This window comes from Cervus elaphus, chromosome 22 (assembly GCF_910594005.1).
Source record: "Cervus elaphus chromosome 22, mCerEla1.1, whole genome shotgun sequence".
Taxonomy (NCBI): domain Eukaryota; kingdom Metazoa; phylum Chordata; class Mammalia; order Artiodactyla; family Cervidae; genus Cervus; species Cervus elaphus.
Window position 1 is genome coordinate 41,767,079 of NC_057836.1, and position 27,552 is coordinate 41,794,630.

Sequence of the window (27,552 nt, forward strand, 5' to 3'; positions counted from 1 at the left end):
AGGGTAACATGTTATTATTTTTGTCAATAATACGGGCTTACAAAAAAGGGAGCAAATGTGTTTTATCGTATTTATTCTAATACCTATGCCAAATCTGCTATATTCAATGACTCATTCTTTCTGTGATTATCTGTCCATCCATTTTTTCTAGTATAACAATGACCAAGCTTCTTAAGTGAACAATCACTGTGTGTGTGTGTTTATTTAATAGTTTAGAAGGATGGTGCTTAAGCAGATTACACAGAACATTCTGAAAGACATGCTTTAAAAAAGACTTCATCGGATGGCATAGCTGAGGGCCAAGAAATATTATATATATTACCTACCCTGTTCATTATTAGTATGGTTTAAAATTTTTCTTCAGTAGTAATTGGAACAAAAATGAAGTTGGATACTAAGAAAAATCCTATTTGAGACCAGTGTGAAAGTCTACTCTTGATGTCTAGGTACACAAAACCCAGTTCTATTGATCACATTTTGCTTTTTATTCACACTTTCAACTCATCATTGTAAAAAGAATGGGATAAGGACAATGTTTTTGTTTTAGTGCATTTGTATTTTCAATACAGACACATTACATCTAGAGATTTATACTCACCAATTTCATTCTGTAGAGAAAGATTCCGAGACAAATTCCTCAGCAGAGAGACGGCAGTCTTTTTCACACTTGGATCACCAATATGCAGCATCTTTCGTGTGTGCTGAAGGCCATTTTCCTTCTGGACAACCGTCTGAGCTACTGATGTTGGCATCTGTTTTGTGAGACATGTCCTATAAATACTTACGATATTTCATTTTGGGGTAAAATTTCTAAGTTTCTGTAAATTACTAGAGATTGTAATATATAAGATGTTTATATAATATGTAAATATGTTTAAAAAGCTAGCTTCAAATTCTTATTAAGTTTTCAATTACTGGATAAAGACAGTTTATTCAGTATTTTAAAATAAAAATATTGGATTTGGTTAGCTACAATGTTTTTTGAATCAGTTTAGCTGAGATGGTAAAGAGTCTGCCTACAATGTGGGAGACCTGGGTTTGATCCCTGGGTCGGGAAGATCCCCTGGAGAAGGATAGCAACCCACTCCAGTATTCATGCCTGGAAAATCCCATGGACCGAGGAGCCTGGTGGGCTACAGTCCATGGGGTCACAAAGAGTCAGACACGACTGAGTGACTTCACTTCATTTTACTTCATAAATAAAATGGGTCTGTCTTTCCCTTTCTTTTTCATCATATTCTGCTTTTTACTCACATTTTCAGTTCATTGTTGTGAAAAGAATGTTTTAGGATGAAATTTATACTAATGTCATAAAATTTATTGTTTTTTTCCTTTTTCTATTTCCTTAAACTATGTGTGTAATACAAAAATACTCTCAACTTTGTGGCTCTGGTAGAACTTAGCTATAAACCAACTGAGCTAAGAAAAATCTTATAGGGAGATGTCTTTGATTACTATTTAAATGTATTTACTGGCTGTTGGCTTATTCATATTTTCTGTTTCTTTAGTTTAAACTTTGGCATTTTATATATTTTAATAAACTTATTCATTTCTAAAAAGCCAGTTTATTCTGAAAGATATATTGGACTTTAAAAGAAAGGAGTGTATGGCTAGTCAGATTACCTGTAACTCTATGCTCTGTATGGGAGGCTGCATGTGCAAGTTTCTTGTTTCAGGTCTAAGTCCACCAGAAGCAAATCTTACTTGGAATCAGGTTGGTCACCTACTTTCACAGGTCTGAGTACCAAGTAGGCCCTACCTGGCATCAGCAAACCCCCAACAATACTGGGGCCTTAACTTGTGTCTGCAACTTTATGTATTTTTATTTGAAGCTAATATTAGGTCACTGTGCCAAAAATCTATATATTCTTCACCATTCTTGAGGGTGTCTATCTCCTGTTTATCTTACCTAACACTGCTTGCTTTCCTTACCTCCTGCAGACTGTTCTCCTTATATTCTCCACTATGCCTTCCAGAGAAGGAGTTAATATAGAAGTAGGATTGGTTTCAGGGCAGGAACAGGAGGTCCTTAAAATTATTTTTGTGTTTATAATAATCTTTCTCAAGGAAAGAATCTATCATTTTTATTAGATACTCAAAATATCCATGAGTATCTCATGGAAGTTTAATAACTACTATTTTGCAATGTTTATTCCAAAGTTATGCTTTGTCTTTCACTAATTTGCAGAACATTCCATTAGATTCTTTTCTCTCCTCTGAGAAAAATCCTTCCTCTGTAGGATTCTGTAAAACTCCTCCTCCTTGAACACGGAGGTATTCATCTCTCTTTCCAATGGTCCATCTAAGTAATTACATCTTTCCTCATATGCAAAAGCTCTGCTCTTCTGAGTCACTGCCGTTGAGCTCTATCACTTTCATAGCATTTTCTTTGTCATCTCAAGGTCTAGTATATAAAAATGATTATGGAAACATGAATTCTGATTCATTGAAGGAAATGGGAGAGGCTGACATGGAATGGCCTTTAGAATTTGCTCATTAAGGAAAATAAGCAATGAGATTTACCAAATAGAGATTTCAAATTCCAGTTTTAGGGAATTTGTGAAAATGACTGCTATAACTATTTACACATAGCAATTCTAGTTCATATTGTCCTGATTACTAATGAGGCTGAGCATCTTTACAGATGTTTAATGGCCATTTCTAGATTATGTTTTGTGAAATGCCTGTTTAAATCTCTTGTCCATTTTCAATTTGGTTGTCTATCCTTTCATTGTTAAATTGATGAGTTTTTTTTTTTAATATTTCCTAGATACCAACCTTTGTTACTTATATATGTTATCAAAATCTTTTCCTCTTCTGTGCTTTGCCTTTTTACTGTCTTTTGCTAGCATCAGTTCAGTTCAGTCAGTCAGTCACGTCCGACTCTTTTTGACAGCATGGACTGCAGCACACAGGCCTCCCTGTCCATCACCAACTCCCGGAGTCCACCCAAACTATTGTCCATTGAGTCAGTGATGCCATCCAACCATCTCATCCTCTGTTGTCCCCTTCTCCTCCTGCCTTCAATCTTTCCCAGCATCACGGTCTTTACCAATGAATCAGTTCTTCACATCAGGTGGCCAAAGTATTGGAGTTTCAGCTTCACCATCAGTCCTTCCAATGAATATTCAGGACCGATTTCCATTAGGATGAACTGGTTGGATCTCCTTGCAGTCCAAGGGACTCTCAAGAGTCTTCTCCAACACCACAGTTCAAAAGCATCAATTCTTCAGTGCTCAGCTTTCTTTATAATCTAACTCCCACATCCATACATGACTACTGGAAAAATCATAGCTTTGAATGTATGGACTTTTGTCAGTAAAGTGATGTTTCTGCTTTTTAATATGCTGTCTAGGTTGGTCATAGCTTTTCTTCCAAAGACCAAGCGTCTTTTAATTTCATGGCTGCAGTCACCATCTGCAGTGATTTTGGAGCCCCCAAAAATAAAGTCTGTCACTGTTTCCCCATCTATTTGCCATGAAGTGATGGGACCAGATGCCATGATCTTGGTTTTCTGAATGCTGAGTTTTAAGCCAGCGTTTTCACTCTCCTCTTGCACGTTCATCAAGAGGCTCTTTAGTTCTTCTTCACTTTCTGCCATAAGGGTGGTGTCATCTGCATATCTGAAGTTATTGATATTTTTCCTGACAATCTTGATTCCAGCTTGTGCTTGTTTGCTAGCATAAGCTATTAATTTTTATGTAATCAATTCATGAAACTTTTATGTGCTTTTTATGTCTACTGTTAAGAAATCTTTCCCTATTTCAGGTCATGAAGATATTCTATGTTAACATTTAGAATCTCTATTGTTTTATCTTCCACATTTAAATCACACTGCTGTTGGAACTAATCTGTGGGTAAGGTGTGATATAAGAAATATGTTTTTTTTTTCCAGTGGGTATCAAATTAAGTGCCTTTAGTGTTTTAGAAACTTGAAAACTGCTTATTTCAATGGATTTTAACTTGTACAATGTATTTTTTAATTTTACTTGTATACAACATAATGAGTTGATATATGTATTGATATACATTTGTGAAATAATTACCACAATAAGTTTAGATAACACCCATCATCACACATAGTCACAATTTTTTTCCCTTCTGTGATGAGAACTGATACAGTTACTGTTAACTATAGTCACCATGCTGTACACTACACCCCCAGAAGTTATTTATATTAAACTTTATACTTCACATTATATTTAGAGAATTTTCTAAATGGGCAAATTTTATCATCCCATCCCCTTTCCTTATATTTTTTGTGTTTTTTGTGTCATGTAAAGGTAATGGCCCTTATACTTGAGCTAATAAAGTTTACACTAAGGTATTCTTACTGACAAGAAATTATTGTCATATATTATATAAAAATTCCATACTCTATCTTTTAGAAGCTATTCAGTCCAGTTCAGGTTCTTTGCCATCTAAGACACATGGCCATCAATTTTCAGTGATGTCTCTGTTATGAACACAGGTAGATGGACGGAGTATTTTCTAGAACTATGTTTAATGGCCAGTTTTTCATGTTTTTCTATTCAGTGATTCCTTTTATAAATTACAAAGCCAAGTATTCTTTTTATCATATATCTAACACAGAAAATCAGGGAATGCAATAATTAGAAAAGAAATACATACAAGTCAAAACTTTAATAAAAAGCATCTCACAACTTAAAAGAATAAAGAGTCCTCTTATCACTGAATAAATATCAAGAATAAAGAGTCCTCTATCATTATCATAGCAGCAGCCCCATGCTGCTAATAATTTTCTCCTATAAATCTCTATTTAAGTTCAACTCCAACAGCTTTGGGTACGGATTAATACCAGTTTAGTACAGGTCTCCTTTCAGGGGACTGGACTGGTCTAAGGTAAGGTATGATTTTAAATGCCTTCACATAAATAGAACAGTTGTGAAGATATCTCCATTTCCTGGATTCCTTCTGGACTCAGAACTCTCCTGGTATCTTAGATTTCTGTTTATTTATTTATTTATTTTATCCCAGCTAGATTATTACCAAACACAGAGATTTTGTCTTATTCATCACTATATGCTTAGCACTAATCTAGTACCTTTTAGTGCTCAAGTACTGTTTAATAAGTGAATAGAGGAATTAGAATCTAGGTAGCAAACTACATATTCAGAATTGAAGTGGCATATTCCTGTATATTAGGTGGCAAATATTCTTGTTTTGATAGGAATATGGAAACACTTCTGAATGGTTTTGATCCAACATAGATTTTGGAATGGAAGAGGCTAAGATCCAAATTAAAGGGTTAGCTCACATTGAACCACCCTCAGAGCACAGTGAGCTTAAATCATAAATACAAGCAATTTAATTTCTGATCTCTTCTATTAAGTTGACTGGTTGCTGGTTAATAAGAGCCTCTGTAGTTTGGGAAAATGAAAGAAGTGGTTTTGGGAAACCAAGCATGGGGAAGTGGGAAGATAAGATGATAAACTATGTCTCTCTGTCTGTCAGGGCTCCCTGGCCACTCCCCATTTTCTTCTTGTGCACAAGTATGTTTTAAAGAATTTCAAAGAGATTAAAGTTTGGTTGTATTCTTAACCACAGTGCTAAAATTAGAGAAATACTGGCTTCAGTATTTCACAATTTTATTTGAAGCTGAACAAGCTTTTGTATAAACACAATAAAAGGATGAACATGGCTTCTCAAGTAAAGAACAAATAATATTTTTGTTATCTACAAGAGTGCTTTCCTCTCTGATGACGGATAATTAGGCTGGCCTTATAATGAACTATTGGAAGAGAGATTAATCATTTTATGATCAAGGCAAAGAACACAAGCTTAGTTCAAATAATTAAATATTTATAGAATTCCTTACCATGTTGCAAAATACATGGAAGAAGGAACAAGTTTTTACTCCTTTTTAAAATAATTTTTTAAGACTTCCCTGGTGGTTCATTGATTAAGACTCTGCACTTCCAATGCAGAGGGTACAAGTTTGATCTCTGGTTGGGGAACTAAGATCCCACATGCCATGTGGGGTGGCCAAAGAATAAAAAAGTAAATAAAATTTTACTGGAGTGTAGTTGATTTACAGTGCTGTGTTACTTTCTGCTATACAGCAAAGTGATTCAGGTATACATACATATATATACACATTCCTTTTCATATTCTTTTCCATTATGGCTTATCACAGGACCTTGTAAGTTTTTACTCTTTTTAATATTTTGATTTTGCTGGTATAAAGTAAGTACATCTGAGAAGAGACGTCGCTCTTTATCTTGTAGTTGACTTTCCGGGACACAAAAGCACAGACGTCCTTTGCAACTGCAGTGGACATATGTTGTCTCTGCCTTCTGGCAGTCACTCTTTTGTTAACAACACTGACTTTCCATCAGAGAGTCACTCTACATGGTACAAGTGGCAGTGACCCTTGCTCACTCAGCCACATGCCCCTGAAATTCACATGTGAGCACACAACTCAGACTTGACCAGTTAGAACATCACAGACTCCTAGCCACAAAAACTGATTTGCAAATGGCTAAGTTCTTAGAGCTATTGGGAAAATAGTAGCAGTTTCTTTTCTTGTGGAGACACTGGGCTGGATGATAGGTAAGCCTGAAATCACCGGTGGCTATCTTTGCTGTAATATGAAGAAAGCCTTTGAGAAAGAAACCAACAGAGGAAAGAAAACAAAGGCCAGAGATAGAGAATCACAATTACAATCCTGGGGCACCTACATCCCACCACGATAGAAGGAAAACCCATCCTGGACTTTCAGTGATGAGTCAAGAAATTCCTTTCTTTTGCCTAAGCCAGTTTAGGTAGGATTTTGAAACTTCTAGCTGAAAGAGCTCTGACTAACACTGATAAATACTGAGTCTTTCACTTACAGTTTGACTTTGCTCTGCAGAAGCTGAGGCTGAAAGTCCTGGAAAGCCAAACTCTCTGGCAATTCCTGAGAACTTTCTTGACTAAAGCAAGAAAACTGATGGTTTTACTTCACTATCATTTCTGAACTTAATGTAGGTGTCTCTATAATGTCATTATTTTTAAAAGTAGCACGATACTCACTGGTCCACTTCCTGCTGTGAGATTCTGGAGAGCTCCCAAGGATGCTTCTTGAGTATAGTTTCGGACACTCTTGGCGATCAAGGACAAATACATTCGTATCACAATGGAGTGCCACAGCCACTCCACGCCCTTGGGGTTGCTCTTTTCCTCTGGCATTGGCATGTCCTGGTATTGCTAACACACACACAATGGAATCCAAAATTAAAGACTTCAAGTGATTTCTACAATTCCATACCCAAACCAAGAGACCAGAAGTATTGTCTTATCTAGAGAGACTAGTAGTAAGACCTTAAACATTAAAAAGGCACACATGTATGATTTACAATCACTTAACTTTTAGCCCATGATGATTATTTCTCCCTCACCATGAGAGAGAATACAGAGAATTAAGCAAAGACTGTTCTAGAATATTTTTCAGGCTGCTGATAAGCTAAAAGCTAAATTAGTCACAACTGCTCTGAAGATAAGAAAAACAGGCCTCTTTTCACAGAGTCTTGTGAAGTTGTCCAGGATAGCATGAGGATTCTAAATTTACCAAGTATTCTCCAAGTTCATCAACACTGTGGTAGGAGTAGGAGAGATCACATTCCCTCAATTTTCATAAAATGCCAGTCTGGAAGGTATCCTTCCTATGCGGTTTGCTTTTAGGATGTCTTGTTTGTTTTCTAGAACATTTAAAGCTGAATGTCTGGGCTTCTTTTAATGTTAAGACAATGCTATACCACTGGCCACATGGTATTAAGTTTACTTCCTAAACTGCGGGGCATAGAATAGTATGGTTTGATGGCTAACAACATAAATCTGGGGCCAGATTGTCTGGGATGGAATTCTATCTCCACCACTAATTCGCTGAGTTATTTCGGGAAAATCAATTAACTTTTCTGTATCTCTGTTTCCTCATCAGTAAAGGAAAATATTAATAATACACACCTCATAGGATTGATACAAAGATTAAAGGAACTTAAAATAGAGCCTGACATATACTAAGTACTTAGAAATACACACGCACACTTATTCTTTCAAAGACTTCCCAGTATACCTCTTTTACTTTTCTGCTTCGACTGCCAAAACACCCAATACTTTTGTTGTTGTCAGCCTGGATATTCCGGTTTTGAATATAAATACTCTGAGAGTATTTCTCTGGGAGCTCTGCCTCCAGCTGGTAGGAGAGGTTATGAAGAATGCACACACAGTTCTCTGTGGCCTGAGAAATAGGACATGAATATTGATTATATATATGTATATATAGGTAACTTTGCAGGTATCATATCACAGAACTTTTGAGGCTTTAGATCTTACAAGGTTAACTGGATGCAACAGGGTGTGCCTGGACTAGGGGGTGCCTGGGGGAGTGACTAAGTATGGCTAGAAAGGCTAGGGTTAAATCATAAATGGTCATGAGCACAATGCTAAGAAGTAGAGGCTGAATTATTTAAAACATTGGTTTTTACAGTGTTCAGAATGATTTTATATTTTAGGTACATTGCTTACCAGCCATGTGGAGTTGGAAAACAGGAGGAGATATTGCTTATGGGGACCAATCAGGAGTTGACTACAATAGTCAGTATGAAAGATGCACAAATTAGGGTACAGTAGCAGCATTAAAGAGGAGTGGTTAAACTAAAGAGCATTTCAGAAGTAGAATGCACATGATTTGCTGTCCAGTGGATGTGGGATGTGATGGAAGAGAGGAAGTCCTAGATTACTTAGATTTCTATTTTCATTTGGTAGATGGTAATAACTATTAAGAAGGATTATACAGAGGAGCAAGTTTGGGGATGAAGGAAGAGATGAATTTCATTGCTGAAAATGTAGCATCTAAGCTCCTTTCAAATATCTAGAGGTGTTATACAGTTTGAAATTTGGGTCTGGAAAGTAGAAAGAAAAACCGGACTACATAGATTTTAAAATTTATGAGCATGTATGGGAAATCTTAAGCTCAACAAATGAGTTAATGAATAAAGCCAAACCCTAGCGGCTACTTCAAGAATACTCTGAAGTCTTAGTAAGACAAAATAAGTAATTTAATATGAGAGATATCTAACTCTTAAATCACCTTGTCATCTGGTTGGTAATCCGCAATGGTGCCTCTGACATAATGGACCAGTGAGTCAATCAGTCCATCACACCTCCTCATCACTTTTCTCCCTTCAGGGCCAGCTGAACTCATGTTTCTATCAGGAAAAACAAACAATCAGTCATAAGATTTAGGCTTAGGCTAAGATACACTTAGGCTGTGTATCTAATAGGTTTTTGTTTCAAAGCTTTACTTTTGTTTCAAAGTTTTTTCCAAGGGTTTGGAAAACTGGAAAATGTGTCAAAGTATGACAGACTTGTCCTAGACTCAATAAATCACCAATTGCCTACAGTCATCAAATTTGGACACAGCTTATAAATATATTCATAAAACATCATAGTGTAATATAAGCCTTCTGTCTACTTTATTCCAAGCACCAAGGTCAGAGCATTATATATTTAATCGTCACCCTATTTTTGAAAGGGTATAAATATATGAGGAAAACATCTTACAGTTAAAAGTAGAATAAATGGCATATTAGCTGTAGCAATACACTACATGTCCAAGTTTCAACTTATTCCGTGCCTTAACTCCAATTAAATTAAAATTTCTTAAATTCTCTGGGCCTTAGCTTCCTCATTTGTAAATACAGAGTGTTAGACTATACCATTTGGAGGTTTTCCAGGCTTCAATATAAACTGTTACTGACAAATATTAAACCAAATGCTCTAAAATGTGATAATTTTATAATTAAAATGACAGAGAGATGTCATGAAAAATGCAGTTTCACAGTGTATAAGACCTAGGTTACAAGCCTGACCTATAAACATCTTTGCACTTAGTCTATTTCTAATTTGGCTAAGCCATGACACCTTTCTATAAACAGTAACTAAATCTACAAGTGGAAGGTGCTTCCTTATAGACACTGAAGGTTATCAAATACAGTAAAGTAATATATTTAGGGATCATATTTCAGATTCAGATAATGTTTTTATGCTGGTATTACTATGTTCCTTTGCATTAATTTTTCTTGTCAGCATTAACTATTTAAAAAATTTTTTTCCAAAAATGTTAACAGCTGTATAAACACGAATGACAAAAGAACGACTTCAGGTTTATAGAATTTTGAGAACCACCCTTATTCTCTTTTGCTAACTTCATTGGCTAAGAACTATTCCTATAAAATTTATCAGACCAGCTCCTTTCACTGTAGGCAGAACATTACAAAGCATATTCTTTTTGTGTATAATGTCTCAGTGTGATCCTCAACATTGAAAGAACTACAATTCTGAGAACTTTGGGGGTCATATTTTCTTCATCTTTAATATACTGCACTAAGTGATTCTTAAAAGCCTTTCTGTCCCCAAATACTGTTTTCAATACATATTGTCAAAGAACAAAAGTACCTGGCATTGTATAAAGAACTGCAGGGAACAAGGAAGGAGCACCCAGCACTGCACCTGCTCCCAGGGAGATCACATCTATAATATTCAGCTGTCTTTAACCCATGAAAATGCAGTTTCAGAATCCAACCTAATAGCTGAGGAGATAAGACAAGTACCCTAAAACTAAGCATGTACTAATAATTTAATGGTTGCTGAATTGATACAATTGAGTTTTTTATTTTAACAAAATCCCCTCTGTGACTTTGGTTCTTATTTGATGTTTCTAATGTAATTATTCACTTCCTTATTTTCACTGTACTTGAAAGATTTTTGATACTTTGTCCACTAAAAGAAAGATTATGAATTGGCTCATAGACTGTAAATAAAACCATTTTTTCCTATAATTTTTTTCTCAAGAAATGATTATTTGAACCAAGATCCTCTGTCTATTCTCTGAGCCCGTTAAGGTCATGGGATCTTAAGCTTGACAAAACTTGAAAAAGCATCTTTCATAGTCTCCTTATATTGCACATGGAGAAACTGAGGACCAAAGAGCTGAAGTTACTTTTACTGGTGAGATTAAGTTAGTGGTGAAGTCAGGATAGGAGAGCTGTTCTTTACTCTGTGCCGAGGGCGGCACCAGAGTAGAGCAAACCTTATCTAACATTCATTCAGTCTGCCATTTGTTTAGCAAGAACCATATGTCCCCCAACTCCGAGACAGTGTTATCATCTTTTAAAGCTTCCCTTTGACCTTTTCAGCATCTGGCTTGGAGAATGGCAGTAGTTTTAAAATGGCTAGGACAAATCAAAAGGTCTTTCTTCCTAGCGAAGCCCCTTACATACCGTGCAGATAAATGACTCAGCTTTGTTTAACTTCAGGCTGTTTATTTTGGGTGAGGATGGTAATTCAATTTGGCAGTACTTCCAGCTCACACACACTAACTGTTGTCTTGTAGTTTGGTATTATCCAGACTCTACTGGCTTGAAACGGGACTTATCAGGGGTTCCTGACAGCTGATACCTTTGCTGACAGAAAGTGCATGGAACACTACTACCTCAATATTTGTTCTCGCATATCAAAAATAGTTCCTACCTTACTCAGATACTTAGAAATATAAATGATAAGGGTGGATTATTTTACAGCAATACATCCATGAATAGAGGTCACTAGTTAGAAAGGAATTTGCTATTGTATCACTCTGAAAATAATCAGTAATTATTAGGAAATTATTAAGAAATTCATCTTACAGTATTTTTTCAACAGTTAATACATAAATTTGTGGGAATGAGAGAATTAACATGGCTAATCTTAGGAAGAATCAATCCTTTCACACTGTGTCTCCTGAGTCCTGAGAAATATGTATCACTGTTTCCTAGATGTAGCCCGATAGAGGTTTAATATGGAAAACTACCTCAAAACTGTTCACGAAATATATTAAAACAACTATCTTGTTGAAAAGTAAAAAAGAGCATAAAAACCACAGTAGTTACTCAATAAAAGTTCATTATCAGAGTTATCAATGAATATATTGGGTTGCCATTTCCTTCTCCAGGGGATCTTCCTGACCCAGGGATCAAACCTGAGTCTCCCACATTGCAGGCAGACATTTTACCCTCTGAGCCACCAGGGAAACCCAATGAATATATTGGAAATGTTTAATTTAGTGTCTATGGTTTGAATTTGATTAAATGACGAATTTATTTCCCCTTGGTATAATTTAGCAGAAGTCTGAGTAAATATGTGAGCACCTTTCTGGAAATTAGAACTGCACCCTGTTGTATATTAAAATTTAAATACCAGGTCTTTGGGGCCAGGGGCCCCAGGCTGGGGCCTCAGGAGGAGATGTGTACAGAAGGATGTGAACTACTCTAAATATAAAGGCAGGGCTGTTTCAGAGCTCTTCACCTCCACCGGGCCTGAGTAGGAGGATACCAGCGCAAACTATAGCTGCTTGTGTTTGATATTAAGAAGAATTTTTTTTGTAATGTGACCTGTGACGGGTGAGAAAAAAATAGAATCCGAACCTCTGTATGTCTCTGACCAAAACTTCACATAGGAGGCTTCAGGTGATTTATCTGAAAGTGAATCAGTGATTCCTGACTCTCTCCAGGACCATTTATCTCACACATTCCTCAGTGTCACAATCAAAAGGAGGGGAAAAAAAAAAACAAAAACGGAAAACAAACACCCAGGACCTTGCTGGAATTAAAATAAGGAACTGTCTTTGTTAAGATTAATGACAATATACTTTAAATTCTATGGCAAATCAAAGTGTGAACAGTGTCAAATGATAAGAATAACTGCAATTTAGTGCATGTGCTAGACATTATTGTATACTTTGCAAATATTATGCTTTCACAAAATTCCTGAAATTAGGGTGTGCTGAATTTCATTCAGATTCCTGACCTATGACTATTTTTTAAAATCAGATTTACCCACTTCTAATGGGATTTTTAATGGCCCTATCATAAAAAGTTATATGTGTGGGGCTATGTGCAGGCAAGCTGTCAAATATAGTCTATCAGCATTGAGAGAAAGTTTGTTATAACACAGAATGTCCAAATGTCGTGTATGGACAACTGGAATTAAAGGCCATAGTTAGTCACCAGGGTGTGAGAATGGCAGGCAATAATAGGATAGGAGTGAATCTTTTCAAGACATTTCACCGACAGGTAATTCTAAGATGCAGAAAATAAAAAAATAAAACAAAACAAAAAAACACGAGGGACTACTTCTTCTGATAATAGGTGGTATTCTAGTAACACACAAATTTACATGTATGTTAATATACCTATCTTAAAGGTCTAATCAGCATACTTAGTGATCACCACAATGGTTCTTAAAAAACTGTGGCTATATTTTCATTTTCACCAACAATTTTAGGCTTCCTAATAACACATGTTATAAATTGTATCCCAAGTGGTACCAGTCAATTTAATAACTTGGTCTGAGTCCATTCTAAGACCCAATAGGCACTTGATAAGACCCTGGCTGATAAGGAGGCATCCTTCTTCCTCTTGTTATTTGAGATTTAGGTCTGGGCTTTTGTTTAGCTCTCAGCTGATACATATCAAACAGTTGGGCCTTGTCTGTGATTAACCTGGAGAAAGCAGCAGAGGCAGCTTGTGGTTGCACAGAACAAAAGGGGAGCCTCACTTGAACTGGCAGAGGAACAAAAACTCTATCCCAAAAGAAGGGTTTGTCTTTTACTCGGAAGTCAACATCAGATCCTGCAGGTAACCGCAAACATCAGCCAAAGTCAGCTGCTCATTCTGCAAACAGAAGCAACATTGGGAACAGAACAAAGCTGTACAACCTACATGTCTTGTTCCTTCCAGGACAAGGAACGTCAACTTTACTAAAGATATGTCTTACAAAAAAGGAAAACAGTTATTTGATAATAAGAGGAATTAGACTGTCATTTAATTATCTAATTCTTAATTATTTGAGTAACTAAATAGGATTATGCACAGAGACAGACCAGATAAATCTTTTTGTCAGGAGTACTCAGATAAGGGATAACTAAGCAAAGGTAAACAGAATGAAAAGCATAGTTAAGGAAACTCAGATTCAGCAAAGTTCTGAAGTTTGATATCCAGGTATGTGTAAAAAATGAAATTCAAAAATACAATTACATGTTTTATTGTGCAGGAGTAGACAGATATAATTGAATGTATTAAAAATATACATGGAGATATTCTTTTTCCAAAAAGTAGTTGGTATTGATATTACCAAAAACCTTGTCTTTAATCAAGAGGCTCATCACGATTAAGGCTAATAATTATTGCTTTTCTTTCTAGAAATACAGTTTGCTTCCTCTGATTACTCCCCATCTTAGCTAGATCTTCAGTGATAAGTGAAAATGGAATTTTCTTTTAAGACTTATAAAGTTTAGTACAAATAACTACATTATACATTCATTAAAACACAGTTACTATCCGGGGGAGAGGGTGTAAATCTCGCGCCGGGCCGTACCCATATCCGAAGAAAAAAAAAAAAGAAAAAACACAGTTACTAAACCATGACATATGTAGGAAAGAGTTAAGTTTAAGTCATTTGCAGGTGAAATGCATTACCAATTGCTTTTCTTCTTCATCCAGCATAAAATACAATTAGGAAAAAGGAATATGTTTCATAATGTTTCATAGTAATGTTTTGTCATTTTGTCCTATTATTCTAAACAAAATTCTGATGTAGCCTTTACAACGCAGAAATGGTTGTGTTTTTTTTTAAAAATTTTTATCTTATAATGGAGCATAGCTGATTAACAATGTTGTACTAGTTTTAGGTTTACAGCAAAGTGATTCAGTTATATATACACATGTATCTACTCTTTTTCAAATTCTTTTTCTAGCTTATTACAGAATTGACCAGAATTCCTTGTGCTGTTGGTTATCTATCTTAAATGAAGCAGTGTGTATATGTCAGTCCCAAACTTCCAATCTATCCCCTCCCCCTAATCACACACTGGTTCTCTAAGTCTGTGAGTCTTGGAAACATTTGGTAATCAGATGTGGAGATAAAACTAAACAAATGGTTAACAAATAACAGGACTTCAGGAAAGCAACTTTTCAGACTTTTGTGAATTCATATTTTTATATGGCAATACTGAAAAAGGACAGAGATGAACCAGTGATGGAATGATGAGCTATGACTGAGGAGACATTCATTCACACAGCTACTCATCCTTTACCACATGTGACTCTCCAGTCAACATTTTCCCCACCTCCCAGGAAACATCAGTTAAGCAACTCAGAGCCTCCATGACAGTCTTTTCAAGACCGCTTCTACACTTCTTATCACATGGATTGTGATTATCTCTTCTGGTGCCTTTCCCCCACTAAACCTGGAGTTCCTCCAGGGCAAAAATAGGTCCCATTCCCCTTTGAAATTTCAGAAATTTAAACAGTACTTTGGATACAGGAGGCACTCAAGTACTGGACAGGGCTGGATAAGAGCAAGAGGAAAGACAGACCAGTGGTAAAATCCCAAGAAGCATGGATTAGCTGCTTTTCTCAAATTTCTGCTAACTGCTACTATTTTTCTGGAAGAGTCACTGGCACTTAATTTTTTCAACTGAAGAATGAGACTGCTAACAGAGGCTGCCTCAGAAGAGTCTGTGTCTGGCCTCAAGTGTTTTCCAGAACTTTGAATATTACTTCTCTTTGGGGTAAGCATTCCCCCCACACTTTCTAGTCGGACAGCAGCCCACAGTCTCACACCTGTCCACTTAAGTGCCTGTCTGACCCCTGGAGGCAGGGGAAGGGGAGTGGGGAGAGTTCTGGTTTGTAGCGTTTGCAAATTTCTGTGGTGTAAATATTCCTACCATGGCCGATTTCAAGGTGGCAACATGATGCCACTGCATGCGGAGGTATGGATAGATTCTAATAACTGCTTCTGACAGCTCTACCACAAATTGGAATGTATCAGTTTATTTTTCTTCCACTAACTTTACTATTCATGATGCTAGCATATTAAGAAAAAATTGCCACAGTCCATAGGGTTGCAGAGAGTCGCACATAACTGAAGCGACTTAGCATGCATGCACATGCTGTACCTGACAATTTTTGAAGGATAACCCGTGTGTGTTCTCCTGTCTGAATGCCACCTCACAGTATGGCATTGGAGCTGGTAACAGCTCCAGGTGGGCAGAACTGGAGTCACTGTCACAAGTTCATTAATGAGGCAAACGTTTTACCTGCAGAGCATATTCACTCTGCACCACTGCTACATAAAGACCTGGGTAGTCCCTCTCAGAATTGATCTCATCATCAAGTTAATCAAGAGACAAAGTCACTGGTATGCAGAAGTTTTACTCCAAAGTAGATTGAAGGAATTTAGCTACACTAACCTAAGTCAACCACAATGTCAAAGATACACTCAGGATGCCAATTCATTGTTGGTTCCACACTCAGCAGGGGAGACAATACCTCCAAGGAACTTGTAGAAATTATATTTGTTAACATTTATGACCTTTTAATGTAGTTAAGATTCATTTTTATCAGAGCTAGTCAACACCAGTCAAAAATCTTTTTAGAGTAACTTGGAGTCAGAAAAACCATAATTCCTAAAGATATATGTACCCCAATGTTTTTTGCAGCACTATTTACAATAGCCAGGACATGGAAGCAACTTAAATGTCCATCAACAGAAGAATGGATAAAGAAAACGTGGCACATATATACAATGGAATATTACTCAGCCATAAAAAGGAACGAAATGGTGCAATTTGCAGAGACATGGATGGACCCAGAGATTGTCATAGAATGAAGTAAGAAAGAGAAAAATATTGTATATTAACACATATATGTGGAATCTGGAAAAATGGTACAGATGAGCCTATTTGCAAAGCAGAAATATATACACAGATGTAAAGAATAAATGTATGGACACCAAACGGGGAGAGGGGGAACAGGATGAACTGGGAGACTGGGCTGGACATATTTACACTACTCTGTGTATACAGATAACTAATGAGAACGTACTGTGTAGCACAGGGAGCTCGAGTCAGTGCCCTGTGGTGACCTAAATGGGAAGGAAATACAAAAAAAGCAGGTATATATATACATACACACACACATAGTTGATTTACTTTGCTGCATAGCAGAAAATAACATCGTATTGTAAAGCAACTATACTCCAATACAAATTTAAAAATTAAAAAGAAAAAAGAAGTAAGCAACTATTCAGAAGACAGCTTTGCTCTCATGGAAATCCAGTCGATTTGACTGAAGTTTCCCTATAGGTCTTTTCTTAGGTTCTAATTTACATCTCCTTGCTGACTTTTATACCCATTGTGACATCTACAAAGCCAACTCCTCTCTTGGAAAGACCTCCAACTTCATATGCTTTCTGTCTTCTCTGTTAATAGGAAATTCAGTTCAGAGGTTCTACTTGCATAGAACTCTTTAAAAAAGACAATTACTGAAACTCATATAACACCTATAATAAGACAGAACACGACTGTGAGGTTACGAGACTGTAAAGGGCAGAGGCTTAATCCACAGCAGAGCAGTCTGTAAACAGGTATACAGTTTGTATACATTGATTAATATCAACATATCCAGGACAACATGAAGAGCTCAGTTTTGGAGACAGGCTTCCTGGATTAGAATTCCAGCTTTGTCTCCTACTGGCTGTATGATGTTGTGAAAATCACTTAACCTCTCTCAGCTCCAGTTTCCTTATCCATAAAATGGGAAGGCCTACTTTACAAGGGTCACTCTGAGAAGAAACTGAGTAAATTCTCATAAAGCAATTTGAACAGTTTTTACAACATAATATATAATAAATGTTAGCTATTATTATTATAAATTAGATATACAGATGAAATAAGAATAGATTATTTTAGTAAGCAAATACCACGATGCTCAATTTCCCAGTCTTTGTGTAATATTCTGCTTCTGAAAGGAGTTCAAACCAGTGGTTTGGATTGTCTTTGCAAACAGTTTAAAATGGTATCATTATGATAGGAGTGGATTTAGGATAAAATATATCTGAAAAATGTGCTTCATTCAAACCATGCAAGTCTGTTATTCCTTGTTTATAAAAGAAGACTACAGGACAAGATTTGTAACCAACATCTTTGTCTTTAGATTTCTACCTTCCCAACACACCTTTCATGTTGATATAATTTTTCTACTTCACACAGAACTTATATTTCTATTCTCCCCACACTCTGAATTTTGCTTACAGAAGAAGAAAATTAACTCATTAGCATGTTTTATAATGCCCCCCCATAGTCTTGCCTTAGCTAATGTTTCTAACTTCTGTTTCATTACTTTCCATTACAAATTTGTTACCTTTCCAGGCTTGATTATCCACCTAATTTATGATGGATTTTAATTTGCTCATTCATTCATTTACCCATTTCACTCAAATACTTTATACTTGCTTACTATGTGTCAGAAACCTTGCTGCTGCTGCTGCTGCCAAGTTGCTCCAGTCATGTCTGACTCTGCTACCCCATAGACGGCAGCCCACCAGGCTCCTTCATCCCTGGGACTCTCCAGGCAAGAACACTGGAGTGGGTTGCCATTTCCTTCTCCAAGAAACCTTGCTAGGTGCTAGGAATTAGAGATTAAAACAATGCATAGGCTCAGCTCTTAAGAGTTCACAATCTAATAAAAAAAGTATGTAAATCACTTCCCATAAAAACAGTAATGGATGCAAAATCTGTACACAGGTGATTTACCTGTAAAAATTCCCATTTGAATTCTTAAAAACAAGTAATGGTGTTTGTCTGAGGAGCAGAAAAATGTTTTATAGAAAAGAGGAACTTTATCTTTGGTGTTAGATGATTAGGAGATTAAGTATTTAATGGGAAGATAATGGAAAATGTTTCCCAGGAAATAAAATTGAATAAAGCCTTGACTATATGAAATTACCTATAATATCTAAGAAAAGCAAGTATTTTGTAGTTTGCTTGTACTTTGACGTATGTTTGTGGAAAAATGTGAAGTAAGACTGTAAAGAAGCTTGTAGACAGACCCAGAAAGGTTGCATATGCTGTAACTGAGGAAGGTGTCTTCTATTTTTGCTTTATTTTCCCAGCAAGTGTTCCCCTCCCTCTTGCTATTTTAACAAATCTTGTTGTCATTGTTGCCATGAAGCAAGTATCTGATCCAGGTCTGGCCAATCCAGGGGACAGAGGCTCAAATGATATGCACTTTTCAGAAGCAGGGCCAGGGTTAAACCTTCCCTGAGACTGACATTTGAAGAAAGAAGTGTACTTTTTCTGCTGGGTGGCCTGTGATTTAGGAATCTGCTATGTGGAGAAGGCTTGTTCGCATTTTTAGAGAATGAGCCCAGTAGTCTTCAAAGAAGAGTAAGCAGAGATGGGATGTACAGACATATCTTGTTTTATTATGCTTTGCTTTATTGAGTTTTATACATATTGCAATTATTTTTTAACAAATTGAAGGTCTGTGGCAACTCTTGTGTTGTTAGATGATGGTTAGCGTTTTTTAGTAATTTAGTATTTCTTTTAATCTTTATTTATTTATTTAATGCCTTTATTTATTTATTTTATGCCATGTGCAGCACGTGGGATCTTAGTTCCCCAATCAGGGATTGAACCTGGGCCCTCTGCATTGGGAGCATGAGTCTTAACCACTGGAATGCCAGGGACGTCCCAGTAGTAAAGTATTTTTACATTAAGGTATGTATACTGATTTTTTAAAGACATACTGCCACTGCATATTTAACAGACTGTAGTATAATATAAACATACTTATGTATGCACTTGGGGAACGAAAAAATTTGTGACTTGCTTCATTGCAATATTCACTTTATTGCAGTGGTGTGGAACTGAATTTACAATATATCTGAGGTATGCCTGTCAACAGGAAACTGAGTCCTAGGGATGCTGAATTTCTGTCCCAGTCCTTGAGGCCATGGTTCCTGGTGTACTTCTTTCACTTCCACAAGTGACTGTCAACATCTCAGCTACATGAGTCACTTGGTCTAAGGAAGTTTGGAAGTCCCAACCATGGCAATCAGAGAAGAAAAAGAAATATAAGGAATCCAGATTGGAAAAGAAGAAGTAAAATGGCCACTTTCCCAGATGACATGATACTACATATAGAAAATCCTAAAGATGCCATCAGATAACTACTACAGCTAATCAATGAATTTAGTAGAGTCACAGGATACAAAATTATTACACAGAAATCCCTTGCATTTCTATAAACTAACAATGAAAAATCAGAAGGAGAAACTAAGGAAACAATCCTGTACACCAATGCAACAAAAAGAATAAAATACCTAGGAATAAAACCTACCTAAGGAGACAAAAGACATGTATGGAGAAAACTATAAGATACTGATGAATGAAATCAAAGATGATACAAACAGATGGAGAAATATATCATGTTCTTGGATTTGAAGAATCAATATTGTGAAAATGACTATACTACTCAAAGCAATCTACAGATTCAATGCAATCCCTATAAAATTACCAATGGCATTTTTCACAGAACTAGAAAACTTTTTTTTTTTTTTACAATTTGTATGGAAACAGAAGAGACCCCGAATAGCCAAAGTAATCTTGAGGAAGAAAAATGGAGCTAGAGGAATCATACTCCCTGACTTCAGACTATACTACAAAGCTATAGTAATCAAGATAGCATGATACTGCAAAAAAGCATAAATACAGATCAATGGAATAGGATAAAGTCCAGAGATAAACCCACACATGTATGGTCACCTTATCTTTAACAAAGGAGGGAAGAATATACAATGGAGAAAAGACAGCATCTTCAGTAAGTGGTGCTGGGAAAACTGGACAGCTACATGTAAAAGGATGAAGTTACAACACTTCCTAATACCGTACACAAAAATAAACTCAAAATGGATTAAAGACCTAAATGAAAGGCCAGACACTATAAAACTCTTAAAGGAAAACAGGCAGAATACTCTTTGACATAAATTGAGCAAGATCCTTTCTGATCCACCTCCTACAGTAAGAAAAATAAACAAGTGGGACCTAATTAAACTCAAAAGCTCTAGCAGAGCAAAGCCAGTCACAAACAAGATGAAAAGATAACCCTCAGACTAGGAGAAAATATCTGCAAACAAAGCAACTGACAAAGCATTAATCTCCGAAATACAAAAGCTCCTCAAGCAGCTCAAAATCAAAAAAACAAACAAGCAAATCAAGAAGTGTGTAGAAGACCTAAATAGACATTTCTCCAAAGAAGACATACAGATGGCCAGCAAACACCTGGAGATGCTCAATACTGCTCATTATTTTAGAAATGCAAATCAAAACTACAATGAAGTATCACCTCACATTGATCAGAATGGCTATCATAAAAAAAATCTGCAAACAATAAATGCTGGAGAGGGTGTAGAGAAAAGGGAACCCTCGTGAACTGTTGGTGGGAATGTAAATTGATACAGCCATTATAGGGAACAGTATGGAGGTTCCTTAAAAAACAAAAAATACCATATGACCTTGCAATCCCACTACTAGGCAAATACCCTCAGAAAACCATAATTGAAAAAAACACATACTCCAATGTTCACTGCAGGACTATTTACAATAGCCAGGACATGGAAACAGTCTAAATGTTCACTGACAGATGAATGGATAAAAAGATGTGGTACATATATACAGTGGAATATTACTCAGCCACAAAAAGGAATGAAACTGGATCATTTGCAGGGATGTGGATGAACCTAGAGTCTGTCATACAAAGTGAAGTAAGTCAAAAGAGAAAAACAAATACCACATATTAATGTATATATATGGAATCTAGAAAAATGGTACTGATGAACCTATTTACAGGGCAGGAATAGAGACACAGATGTAGAGAATGGATTTGTGGACACAGTAGGGGAAGGAGAGGGAGTACAAATTGAGGGAGTAGCACTGACATATATACACTACCATATTTACACTATCTGTAAAACAGACAGCTAGTGGGAAGCTGCTATATATAGCACAGGGAGCTCAGCTCGGTGCTGTGATGGCCTAGAGGGGTGTGAAGGTGATTCACTTTGTGATATTGCAGAAACTAACACAACATTGTAAAGTAATTATACTCTAATTAAAATAAATAAGCAAAAAAATTTAAAAAAGGAACTTTGAATTGTGTATCTGCCATGTACACAATGAAGTGAAAGAGTCCTAACCTAATCTGCCACACTAAGAACTCTGCTGCACGTGGTAAGGCAATGGGAGCTATAGAAAAATTTGCTGTAACATATTTCATTGCATTCTAGTTTATTCATCTGCATCCCCTGCTAGATTAAAGGTTTCTTAAGAATTTTCTCATTCATCTTTGAAAAACTCTCAGTGGCTGACATAATTCTTCATAATAACCTGGTATTTGATATGTATTACTATGTGATTATGGGCTTTCCAGGTGGTGCTAGTGGTAAAGAATCTGCCTGCTACTGCAGGAGACACAAGAGATGTGGGTTTGATTCCTAGGTTGGGAAGAGCCCCTGGAGGAGGAAATGGCAACCCACTCCACAGCTCTAACCTGGGAAATCCCATGGACAGAGGAGCCTGGAAGGCTACAGTCCATGGGGCCACAAAGAATTGGACACAACTGAGCGCATGTGCATGCACACACACAGTGATTAATTATGGAGATAAGATAAACATCTTACCATAATAAATTCCCTCTGTTATCATCCAAACAGATTCCCTCAAAATGTGAACTGTGAAACTAGAGAAAAGATCAAAAGGTAGAATATATCCCAGTTTCTTCTGGGCTGCCTAATTTTGATTACATATCTATTTGGTTTCTTTCAATCTTTAGACATAAAGGACAACGATTATTTTCAAATATATGTAAGAAAGCCTGAGACACACATTTCTAGAGGAGTTAAGACTAACATTTCCTCTTCCTGCATGCACTTCTATTTCCTCCTGGTTTAGCTGGCATCTGACAGTCCAGGGGAGAAAACATTTCAAGCACCTTTTTCATCCCAATATTTAGAAATGCTGATCAAACTAATTTCTTTTGTAGCTATTCTTGTGGCAAGATAATCTATCCTTTTAGGTTTTGTTGCCTATTTAAAAACACCAGGTTCAAAACTATTTTTTTTTTTTTACCATGTCATTAAATTATATTTTTGTCAACTGAAAAATAGCATGCAGCCTGACTTAAATCCTGTGAGATAGGGAATTCCAGTCTGCCTGGACTTGTAGGTGTTCAGATTGGATTTCCAGTTTACCTATTGGAAATGATATGCTGTCTCTCTACTGAGCTAAGTGGGTAGCTTCTGGAATCAAACATTTCAGGAAAAACAGTACTCTTTTCTATACTGTGCTTCTAGTACTTAGAGTGATCTTTATAATTTTTAACTGTATTTCCAGGTAATTGGGTAGAGTTTAAGACAGATCTGGATGTAGTATTTAGAGTCAGCAGAGACAATGTGGAGGGAGATGTAGACTGGCATTACCTTAGGCATCCTGTGACATTGTAGAATATATCAAAATCAAGCAAACCATTTGCTTTGGGGTAGTCTCCTTCTGGCCACCCCGAAAAGGGGATGATGATATTCTCAGTGAGGATAAGCAAGGCTTCTGTTATCATGAGATTCTTAAGTTTGTCATTAGAGGATAAGTTCCACAGCAAACCTAGAAAAGTAAAGAGTACCATCAAAACAGGGCTAGGTCAAAATGACTGCTGAAAACGTCAGTTAAGACCATCACCCTTAGATCCATGGCTGGTTATAAAAAGGAAAAAAAAAAAAAAGAAGGTGGGAGAGAGAGTCCTTTTCACAAGGGAAAGTACCTGTTTAGACATCATTAGATGCCAATGGAAGCTGTCCCAAAAAAACAATTAAAATATATCTAAAACAAAGAGAACTTACAATGTGAAACTATACATATTTAAATTAATCAAGAACATAAATGAATGCCAAAAATTCTTATTACTATTCTCTTAAAAGATCCTACCACAAAGCTGACCTCATTAGGATAATAAATTTTGGGCTCATCAACAGGAAAGCTTGAAATGATCCTACTGTAATTAAGAGTTCAACATTTTAAGGCTCATATTTCTCTCCCTTAGATACATATCTAAGAATATCTCTGCCTGCCTCCTGCTTCCCTACTACCTACCTGACATTTGCTTTCCAATAACAGCAGGAAAAGCCTGTAGAAAGCCTTTGCCTATGCCTGTCAAGAGTAGGCTGATCAATATCACCAAAGAATATTTATTAACTCCTACCCAATGGTAGACTTTATGTCCTCCCAGAATTTATGCTAGCCCTGCTGCTGCTGCTAAGTCACTTCAGTTGTGTCTGACTCTGTGACGCCATAGACGGCAGCCCACCAGGCCTCTTCTGTCCCTGGGATTCACTAGGCAAGAATACTGGAGTGGGTTGCCATTTCCTCCTCCAACGCATGCATGCATGATAAGTCGCTTCAGTCATGTCCGACTCTGTGCAACCCTGTGGACAGCAGCCCACCATGCTCCCCTGTCCACGGGATTCTCTAGGCAAGAATACTGGAGTGGGTTGCCATTTCCTTCTCCGATGCTAGCGCTACCTCATCTTATATTAAAGTCTGGCAGAGAAGGTGAGATGAGTATTTACTCTACTTGCCAACTTGCAGTGGATAAGAATCGGTCTAAGACTGGTACCACATTTACTCACTTAACTTTCCCATCCTCTTGAATCCCCTCCACCCCCAATTAAAAAGAAAGGCCGTACCAGCCAACTCAGGGAGAAATTAAGATAACAGAATACTGTACTTCCAGGGCATCCACAGGGACTGAAGCTGGGTACTGAGAGAGAATACAAAGTTGCATATATTTACATTTAGGATTTGTTTTTCTCACAAATTTGGTGCTCAAATACCTCTGATTCAGTGGAAGGACTATATACCTACCGCTTGCTAGTCCAGTGACTCCCAGCAGGTGTCAAGTTCCTGTGCCATCATTCGTTCTTCAGTAAATTACCATAACTCACTATCACCCAAGAAAGAGAATTTTCTTCCTATTTATGCCCCACCGCCCAGTCAGTAATTCTTCCTTCTTAAATTTTTTTTTCTTTTTTTTTTTTCCTTCTTAAATTCATTGCTCTGTCTGTGTGAAGAACAGAGTTTGCTTTATGAATAAAGCAAACATGGTGGTCTTAGCTAAATTATGTGGTGATATTACCTCCCCTGATATTAACGACAGAAATACTAGTCTGTGATTAAAGCTGAGTAGTTAATCAACCATACTTGTATCTCGCCCTTCAATTAGAGCATTCTAGGCCTGATGTAGTCTTTTGGGGCTTAAACAGTTTACTTTAGCTGTGTACAAGTAACTAATTTTTTAAATCACCAAATATCCACCACAGCTTACACCTAGCTTCCATTAGACAAAGCAATGTGGGGTCTAGTGTTTCATGAGGACTAGAATTCTGGCTGATGAGGTCTTTTCCTGATCAAACAGGCATTTGGGGTTAGCAGTGTCACTCAGCCACAGGCTTTGCAACACAATGACTTCATTGGTCACACCTCATATTAAGAGGTCTTGGAAGGGGAGAGACAGAATAAAATTCCAGAAAACTCCTAAGGTGGCTGAAAACAACTGAATGGCAGGTCTGAGGTTGAGGTTTAGTTACTAAGCTACAAAAGAAAGCTGAAGAGAAAAGAGAGAAGAGGAAAATAAAAGCTTCCTGTTCTAAATAAGCAAACAAATTAACAGCCTCTGCCTGCCAGAAGCTTAAAATGTGAAGCATAATGGCATTTCCTCTCTTTAAAAAGGACCACACAGAGCACTCAAAGGAAAAGTACACCTTACAATAAAAACCAGAGAGGATTAATTTGAACAAAGGGAATGGAATTTTCTCCCAACAGTCAATGTCCTTTGTAGTTTGGCATGCTATATTATTACTACAGAAGTATATGGTTTGGGGAGTTTCAGTATAGTTTTTGAATTTTTAATGTAAGATATTGTACAGAAGTGTCACGCTTGCCAAATTTCTGTATGATACAAAGCTAGGAAAGAGCTTAAATGTTCACCAGAGGTTCAGGATTGTACATCCTTACACACATCATCACACACATTCATACAAAATCGGTAAATGACCAATTACCAATTGGGAAAAGGCATATGACAATACAGGACAAAGGTTAGATACCATTAATATACAAAGTTCTTATAATCTTTAAAAATTAAATTATTAGTAGAAAAATTAACCCAAAGCTCAGTCGTGTCTGACTCTTTGCGACCCCATGGACTATACAGTCCATGGAATTCTCCAGGTCAGAATACTGGAGTGGGTAGCCTTTCTCTTCTCCAGGGGATCTTCCCAACCCAGGGATCGAACCCAGGTCTCCTGCATTGCAGGCGGATTCTTTACCAGCTGAGCCACAAGGGAAGCCCAACCCAAAGTGAAAAGTGTCTAATACACATAAGAACACAGGCTCTCTAGTAACTAAAAAAAATGCATTATTTAACAACTACATATCATTTTCTGTGGTTACAGGTGGCAAAATCAGAGCAATGAGTGGAAATTCTGAGGAAGGAGATTTTGGCTCAGTGAAAGCATAACTTCTAAAAGAACTCTGAAGAAAACAGAAAGATCTTGTAAGATCCAGCATTATCACTGGAGCCAACAAAAATAAGCTCATCTTTTATGAAAATATGAACAAGGGCTTTATCTCAAAAATAGAGTATTAGAAGAGACTAGCAGTTTTCAAATGAGCCCAGTGGCAAATCAGAATCACGTACTCTTGGAAGGACTGATGCTGAAGCTGAAACTCCAGTACTTTGGCCACCTCATGCGAAGAGTTGACTCATTGGAAAAGACCCTGATGCTGGGAGGGATTGGGGGCAGGAGGGGAAGGGGATGACAGAGGATGAGAGGGCTGGATGGCATCACCGACTCGATGGACATGAGTTTGAGTAAACTCCAGGAGTTGGTGATGGACAGGGAGGCCTAGTGTGCTGCGATTCATGGGGTCGCAAAGAGTCGGACACGACTGAGCGACTGAACTGAACTGAACTCTTGGGCCACACCTGAAATTTTTTTTAGGCATACTCCTAAAAAAATTTACTAAGCCTGACTCTCAGGATGGATACGAGGAATTTACATTTTAAAAATGATTCATATTTTTGGCATTGGGAAATTAATGGTTTAGATGACCCTGAATAGATGTCCCTTTCAATGATTACATTCTGTATTCCCTGATACTGCATTATACTTTGGGTTTAGATTTTCATTTGCTTTAACTTCCGGTCAGTTTATTTATAGTGCCTTAATTTCTATTATTACAGTTCTTTATTGTAGGTGTACTGTCTGTAATTTTCTGTCACTAAACTCTCTTTCTAGCCAAAAAGAAAGGAACAGGATTCTGGTAAGGGGTATAATTTGAATAATTGGCAATTTTAAGTGAGAGAATGATAACTGCACTATTGAGAAACTTATTGCCAACTGATATTTACAAAATATAGTTACTGAATAAAGGGATCTAATAGATATTAAACCCCAGTTTTATTAGTATTGCCCTTACGACAAGAAATATAGTTAACCAAATCTGTATAATATTAATAGCAAAACTTGTAAATTTTATGATTAAATCTTCAAGGAGCAGCAGGAGGAGAAGTGATTCTTTTTAAACTTATATTTCAAAATGATCATAGCACAGGAGGAATG

At 36.9% G+C, this 27,552-nt stretch overlaps 1 protein-coding gene and 1 long non-coding RNA gene across 3 annotated transcripts in view; one reads left to right on the plus strand and one right to left on the minus strand.

Annotated features, from left to right (window-relative positions):
- Positions 1 to 27,552, minus strand: part of PKP2 (plakophilin 2) — an 86,168-nt gene that overhangs the window by 8,337 nt on the left and 50,279 nt on the right. Inside the window, exons 6-10 of the mRNA XM_043882047.1 lie at positions 23,359 to 23,536; positions 9,092 to 9,209; positions 8,075 to 8,239; positions 7,036 to 7,209; positions 599 to 752 (exon numbers count right to left, since the gene is read on the minus strand). Of these exons, the coding sequence (XP_043737982.1) occupies positions 599 to 752; positions 7,036 to 7,209; positions 8,075 to 8,239; positions 9,092 to 9,209; positions 23,359 to 23,536 (789 nt within the window). The remainder of the gene's footprint in view (positions 1 to 598; positions 753 to 7,035; positions 7,210 to 8,074; positions 8,240 to 9,091; positions 9,210 to 23,358; positions 23,537 to 27,552) is intronic.
- LOC122680548 lies at positions 154 to 26,699 on the plus strand. Of its 2 annotated transcripts, none has more exons than XR_006336716.1 (3): positions 154 to 801; positions 19,483 to 19,600; positions 26,383 to 26,699. It is a non-coding gene; the product is annotated as an uncharacterized LOC122680548 (long non-coding RNA). The 2 variants fall into 2 exon arrangements; XR_006336717.1 differs by lacking the exon at positions 154 to 801 and adding an exon at positions 16,671 to 16,711.